At 41.4% G+C, this 8,032-nt stretch overlaps 1 protein-coding gene across 1 annotated transcript; it reads right to left on the reverse strand.

The window, feature by feature from the left end:
• Positions 1 to 4,359: 4,359 nt before the first annotated feature.
• On the reverse strand, positions 4,360 to 5,855 carry LOC310993484 (homeobox protein Hox-A13a; the record flags this gene model as incomplete). The annotated part of the gene is made up of 2 exons (XM_083981841.1): positions 5,156 to 5,855; positions 4,360 to 4,604 (listed from the first exon to the last, which is right to left on the reverse strand). Exons 1-2 carry the CDS (start codon positions 5,814 to 5,816, stop codon positions 4,360 to 4,362), a joined length of 906 nt encoding a protein of 301 aa, XP_083837967.1. The 5' UTR covers positions 5,817 to 5,855.
• Positions 5,856 to 8,032: the final 2,177 nt, after the last annotated feature.

Raw genomic sequence — 8,032 nt, forward strand, 5'->3', positions numbered from 1 at the left:
TTGAAGCGCGTCTGACAGTCAAGCCAGAGACGTGCAAAACCAGGCCAGGCTACGTATTAGATACGATGCGGTCTGTTTACCCTGTCACTGATCCGAAAGCCGCCCATGGTATCTGTTTATTCAGTGATACTGAGTTTCTCCCTTGCTTGTAGACTACAGACTGTGTGAGGGCGTAAAACTGACGCAGAAGAACCCAAAGTCCTTTTCAAACAATTGGACCACAAGAAATTACATCACCTAACTGTTCTTTAAAACAGACCAATCTGTTTTCAGTGTTGGTGTAATAAGAAACTGAATAGTAAAACAGCACAGAGTCATTTTGTCTGAATACTTGAATACCTAATAGACAAATGTTTCCACCTTACTTCATCTTCTGGGCCTAATGGTGATTAAAATGCGCTAAATGAATAATAGTGAATTACAAGTTTGATTTTTGCTTGAAAATAGAGGTTAATTAATGCATTTAAAAAAGGGAACAAATCAACTGCAATTCCCTGTTTGTCCTTAGTGTGGCAGCAAAACTCAATTCTTGAGCGTGGAGCCCAGCCCCCAGTGTCTTCCTGCGTCAGTCTGGGCCGTCCCATCAAAGATGGCTCATGATAGGCGGAGCTCTGCGCTCTGAGCTTTGGACCGTCACCTCATGCCTCTGGCTAGAGGCGGGACTTCTAGGGTTGTTTTGCTCCTCAGCGAACCAATGAGTCGCCGCCGTGCTCTCAGAAAGCCAACCAGCTGCCACCCACTCTACGTCACCGCAGTAAACTTCCGCTGTAAAGCCTCGACACTTCCACTCTTCTGTGTTTTTGGACTCTGGGATGCGGCGAGCAGTCGCGCATCTCACCTTTCTCCCATCTCTGATCTTCTTGTCTAATGCGTGCGCGCTCCGCTGGTCTCTACGTCAGAAGGCACCGCAAGATGTCGTGCTCGTGCACATAGAGCACTGTATCAAATTTCTCTGAATCAAGCAGCTGGCCACGTGCGTGTCATAAGCACAACATATCTGACTACTCACCGATTAGAAATAGCTACTCCAGTCTTTAGCTGACTGTAAATGACCCTGTCGTAAATACAAATCTCAGTTTACTGAGCAAGTAGGCTACTAAAAATACGCTTTTAAATGTTTTAAGATAGGCCATTAGATCCGCTGGATTGTTAAACCCCACACATTAAATCAAGTGTGTTGAAAAAGACAAACTATGACTACAAAACAGAAACAGCATCACCTATCCATCACTACCTCTGCTACAAAAACCAAAAATAGATATTACAAAAATAATATCAATAGTAAATAGGCATATAAATAAATAAAATAAATAAACAAATAATAATACTACTGCTACTGATACTACTACCAATAATAAAAAATAACACCACTACTACTATTAATAATAATAATAATAATATTAATATTAATAATAATAATAATAATAATAATAATAATAATAATAATAATAATAATAATAATAATAATAACAAGCAGCTCAGGTTCAGGCCTTATAGAATTTATAGAATAATGTTTATATATCTTATTTGGAGGGCTTAATATTCTCGTGATAAATATATAAACACTGTAGTTGCCTAGTTACCTTGGCAGTTAAGGATGAATTTCAGGTTTATATGACAAGAGGCCGGAGGGGGAAATGGTACAAAGAGCGTGATAGGGGCCCAGTGGCAAAGGCAAGGTGAAAGACATAACACCATGTAAAAAACTGAGAATGGGTCCAACAAATTCCATTTGTGTTATTTGCCAACATTTTTAAACCACTGAGCGGAAGCGCGGAAAATCAATCACTTCATATTTCAGTGACTGGGACCGTTTACGTTTAGTCTACTTAACCTATGGGCTAAGTCTACGGGCTTCAAATTACTGGGAGAGTAGCGTCCTGTCTAAGCCTATGTGCTTGGAATTAATGGGACAAGACATAAAATGCATAAAGCTGGCACATTTCACAAAACTGGACTAAAACCGTTATATCTGCCTAACAGCTGGGAAAGCCAGCTACAGGAGCCGGGGCTCTGGATGACGACGGATTTGGTTTCATGTCTGACATTTGACTGCCAGCAAGACTGAATCATATTCATTAAATGGAGCCAAACCCAGCATGCTAGGACGATGGGTCTTTGGCTGCAGCTGCGTTACAGCTGCACAGTCACTCAAAAAGAAATCTTTTAAAAACGACAAGTAAACATTCACACTCCGCCACCAAGTAATTATCAACACTTATCAATCCGTGTTAGCGCCACACAACACGGCACAACCTGCAGCGACACTTTGAATACGTGCGTTCAATTCTCTTAAATATATATAAAAAAAAATGCAATTCTAATTAAATAAAGCAGCTTGTTGATTGAACAATAATTGTTTTCCAAATATAACATCACCGTGTCAAATATTTCTATGCAACAGCGAGGGGAGCTTTAAATGTAATTAATTTTCCTTTATAATAATTCTATTATATATACATTTTTCAACACAGCATTTTCGACTATTCATACGTATTGCTTCTTTGTTCTACTAAATTTCCAGGCAAGGCAGAGAGAAATTGCCAAACTAGATTCAAAGCGATAAATTGATTCCTATCTGAATTTTCCCCTGTATGCCTACACATTAAAAATAATTTAAAAACAGGAACACTGGGACGCTATCACAAAGCAGAATGGTGTTCTACCGCCTGCATGCGGCTTTTAAAACGACTAAACTATATGTACAAATGCATGATTAAAATGATTATAAATATCAACATTTTATGCGTAAAAATGGGCCGCTTTGGTTCAACGCAACATATTGACGCAATATAGATATAGTAATTTACTGAAAGGACGAGTCGTATTAAAGCATATCCTATGACCGTAATGATTTTAAATGTAACAAGTAGCCAATTATGGATTACACAAAATTACAGAGTTAAAATAAAAAGAAATAAGACAGAAACAACATGTTGGCGGTGGCCTTCAAGATTAAATGTCCCTGCGATCATTGTAAATAGTTAAGCGATTGTTTTAATTTGTACTACTGCACCAGGAGAGAACAAAAGATGGAGTTGGAATATGTTGAATGTTCATTGTTAAAATTATTAAAATGGTGAAACACTGAATTTGTGTTATTACGAATGTTGTATTATTTTGTAAGTAGTATTATGGTTACTGTTGGAACACAGTGTGCTCATGGGAGTGTGTCACAAAGTCGTCGCTAGATGGCGATGTTAGCCTATATTTCCGCACAGACCAGCCTCAACTGACTTGTTTCCTCTGTTCCCAGAAGCACACAGGGGTCTACAGACTCTTCCAAATATTTCGATTTTAAAATTAAATCTGTAGACCAACAGAGCAGGCTGTTGACGAGTAAAGAAAACTATGTACCCTTCTAATAGACAATTTCTCAATTAAAACCTTGATTGTAACCTGCAGTTTGGGCCTTGAGGAGGATTTTAAATTCATGTGAAAGAACAATGGAGGGGGATCATGTCCTCCAAGGGATAAAGAGGTTGTAACTGTGCTACAAGCAAACGGGTCCATTTTCAGCATAATTCAAGCAAGTCCATGTTTTATTTGAACGGACTTTAAACACCGACATATTGGACTCACACACAAATAACCTGGATATCATGCCGGAATTTACTTTATATACACAACCACATGAATACGCACACATTATAAAAGTTATGATTGATATGAACACATATCCCGGACGATTATCTAAGCATTATAATAAGAATTGCACCATGGACTTGATAATGAATGAGAGCACGGATTCGCATACGACTAAACTTCTTACAAGCTAAACATGTGAGTAGGTTTTAAAAAGGAAGACAGGAGAGATTAATATTTAACATTCCCAAGGTCCAAATCCGTTTCATCGTCACTTCCTGTGGATCTTCGCCCTTATCTTTAAACTTGTAGATAAAGGCGTAGCTCGGTGGCGCACACATTTCTGAACTGGGGTCAGTTTTCCTGCGTTGAGAGTGAACATGCCAGAAAAAAAGTCACACATACTGCAGCTAGATATATTTTCCCTTTTCCTTCCACTTGACTCCTCAAACATTATTTAACAACAAGTGGCAGGATATGGAGGCTCCGGCGTTAGGCCTCCGAAACTTTGTTCCAGAAGCTCCGGGAAATCATTTGGCAACATACAAATAAATCATGTTCAGTTTTGTTATTCCAATCCATGAGTCCAACTGTGTGTGTGTGTGTGTGTGTGTGTGTGTGTGTGTGTGTGTGTGTGTGTGTGTGTGTGTGTGTGTGTGTGTGTGTGTGTGTGTGTGTGTGTGTGTGTGTGTGTGTGTGTGTGTGTCTGTGTGTGTGCGCGCGCGAGCGCGCGCGTGGTAGTTTATCTCCCACTGTCCGTAAGAAGAAAAAAAACTAGCTGATGGTTTTCAATTTGTGGACAATTTTCTTCTCCTTTACGCGTCTGTTCTGAAACCATATCGTGACCTGCCTCTCGGACAGGTTGGTCTGGGCAGATATCCTCCTCCTTTTGTCCTTCGTGATAAATTTATTGGCGGCGTACTCGCGCTCGAGTTCCTTCAGTTGCACCTTGGTGTATGGAACGCGTTTCTTTCTTCCACGTCGATAAGAGCCGGAGTCTCCAGCGTGAGACACTGCGTCTGAGGCAGAAAATAAAAGAGGAGAGGAGCTGTCACAGGCTGCTTCTCAACAAGTGGCTCTGGCTCACAGGCACTCTCAAAATCATATTCATCTACAAGAATGAACATTATGGGGCCTCATATTTCCACGTGATTAAAAAAATATATATATATATATTTCAAAGGTTGCTGTGTAGAATAACGCAAATAAAGCCATAAAACAAGAGGAGAGGTGCTAGCTTTTGTGTGATAATGACAGATTATAATATTTACCAGAAAATGTTCTATTATTTTATTAGCATAAAAATCATTCCAGCGGGAAGTGTTTCTTTCACTTTTGTTAAGTGTACTAGACATATTCAAGCTGACTTCATGCCATACATTATTACTTATTTATTTTGTTGTAGCCACATTATCAGACTGTTTTGCTGTTTGTTTTGTAGGTTGACACACTAACTGACATTTCATTCAGCCCCATTCTGTACAATGTGTATCCTGTTTGCTGAGAAGTAACACTAGCACGTCAAACAGCTCTGTCCTGTAAAGGCTGGACTCTCAGGGATGTATCCTACCTGGTATGGAGGACTTCCACATGTGTCCAGGCTGGGGCTGCTCCTTGGCGCAGTAAACCTGGCTGTTCCAGCCGTTGGCGGCGAGAGTCCATGGTTGGTAGCTCTCCATGGGCAGCAGGGAGTCGTGTCTGGCTTCTGAGGGCGCACTGATAGTTGGCACCACAGGGACGTCCAGGTAACTGGGAACAGGTTGGTATGGGCCTGAGGGGTAGGTCGGGTAAAAAGCGAATTCCTTTGCCCGAGAGGTGAAGTCGTCGCCCGAGGCGGACGTGTCCATGTATTTCTCTCCATACGCGGAGGGGGGCTGCGCTCCGCACGTTTTTATGCTGCTGTGATGCGACATTCTGCACGGGTAATAACTGCTACCGAAGTACCCATAAGGTAAGGACGCGCTGGATGAATTCTGAGCTGCAGAGCAAGGGCTGCACTGTTTGACTGGCTCGCCCATACCGGAGGTGGGCACGTCGCTGGAGGAGTAAGCCGTGCTGGGTGCCAGGGACGCGGGGTGCGCCATCAGATTCCTGCACTGGTTCGCAGCAAAGTTGCCACCAGCAAATCCCTCCATGTTCTTGCTCACTTCATCGGAACCTCCGCCGTTGTCGTAGAGGAACATCACCGACGGGTCGACCCAGCGAGGACGGAGCAGTAGTGACGTTGTCATAGCACGGCATCCAACATTGAAGCTTCTGGCTCTTTTTTAAAAAGCCCAGAGACTGAAAAAAGGAGATACTGGTTCCCAGAGAGTAAAGGCACTCTGACGCGCACAAGAGCGCCGAGGTTGCGCCGTCATTGGCCTAGATGCTGTCACGTGATCAGCCTATGCAAAGAGGACGGTAAACATCACCCAGTACAGATAATTAAATGGAGAAAAATGCGGCGAAGTAAGGTGACCGTACCTATCAAGAGATTTAGCTTTTGCCCGGTCTCCTTCACCTCAGATGGATATTATGCCTTAAATCAAAAAAGTAAGATTCATTTAGGAGATTGGATTTTTTTTTTTTTTTTAATTCATAAAAACGTTTCATTTCAAAATCACAGGATTATGAATATGATCACTTTGGCTTCACGTATCTGCTTTTCACATTGAGTTTAAAAGAAAGTTGATTAATAATGGTCGCGATTTCTGAAAGGCAGATATGATTCATTATGTAGGCTACACTCATATGTAGCCTGTGGCCAGGACGCTCACTGACCAGCCTTTGTCTGCGTCGCACTAACAACTGCGTATCATTTCACAACCATTTACTACAGGAGATTTACATTTACAAAAATATAATATTGAAGTAGGCTATTGGATTTCGATTATGTACATGACGCACGTGGAATTAAACCCTTTGTTTCCCGTCGGTGCATAGGCCTGGATACACTGTGTACCATGTTCTATATTCTGCACAAACAGCGGATTGAATATGGGATGCAGTAGCAGCTAGAGAGAGACCATGTATTCCTGGTAACTCAGCTGCAGAAGTGTTTCTGCCCAACACATTCACACAAACGACCTCCAAAATAAAACTCTGCCCCAGTTTCAGGTGAAAACGAAGGAAAATCAGACGTAAGGCCGTGTTTAAAAGTGAATACTCCAGGCGCTCGACTTCCGACATGTTTACAATATGCAAAGACAGAAAGCAGCTCTCCCACTTGGCAGTGCGTGCGGGTTTTACATAGGAGGTAGACGCGGCTGGAGGCCAAGGTCAAGTTGAAAGTTGCTGTCTAGCCATCCAGCCTGTCGGGCTATTCAGGCTTTGAAGGAACCGTCTGAGCTCTTGAAAAGAGCGGAAGAGGGGTGAGAATTCCTGTCCCAATGAAAGCTATTGGAGGACATTAACTTTTACTATCATTTTGTTTTCTCCACCGTTCAGTCTCAGGAGCTAGTCTGTACCCGCTTGACGTGGTGCTTGGTGCGAACCCGGCCTTCGAAATATAAAAGGAATGTTTTTTTTATTTGCAGATCTTTTGGGGGTGTTTTTGGCAGATACGTGTGAAAATGATGTTGATCTCTAAAAAAGAAGGAACGGGATAGACGTGTCGTGCGTGGGTGTCCGGTCTGCTGCTTTGTGTTTACGACCAGTGGCTCTTTCTCTACTCTGTGTTGGAGGAAATGGACCTGGTGCAGCTTTCATTGGATTTGTTACCAGAGTTTCAAAATCCAGCATGAGCGTTGGCCTGGCTGGGTGCATTTGTGCTGGTGTGTTATGTGCAATAAAAGAATACAAATCAGACAAACAGAAGCTGCCACTCAAGTGCGTAAAACGCGGGTGCAGATGTTTCATTTCCAGCCTATACACGTGTAATACGTGTACGTGTTCATGTAAAGTGTCAAAGGCGTGCTGCGGCTCATCTGCTTCTTTTGATAGCTTATATCAAAAACTGCCACGCAGCCAGTGTCAGCGCAAAGTTCACTGAAATAATAATAATAATAAAATAATTTCAATTTACACGTGTCCTTGTAAAAATGCCAAACTAAATGAGCTAGAGGTCCAAAATTAATTGTGATGGCCTACTGATATGGGTTCTTCAGTTTTATAATAGAATGAAATATTTTAGGTTTTGTGCTGAGGCCCTAATGGTACAGGAAAAACAACAATTTTTTTTTTTAAAAAGAGAGAGAAAAATCACGGAAGGAGCAAACAACGGTGTAGTCGAAGACAACACTTCAAAAAAGCAACAGTGAAAGACTCATGAAACGATATGAGGAGGGTGCGTCATCTCTGTTGAATTAAATGGAAGTAAATTGAATGTTTTTGACTGTTATTGAAAGTCATGTAATTAAAAGGAATGTGTCGCACTCAAGTCAAATAAAATAAAATGTTTTTTAAAAAGAATTGTAATCATATACAATGTTTGACTAAATCATTATTTACAAAATAAACAAATACT

Source organism: Trachurus trachurus, assembly GCF_905171665.1.
Source record: "Trachurus trachurus genome assembly, chromosome: 11".
In the NCBI taxonomy this organism is placed as follows: Eukaryota; Metazoa; Chordata; class Actinopteri; order Carangiformes; family Carangidae; genus Trachurus; species Trachurus trachurus.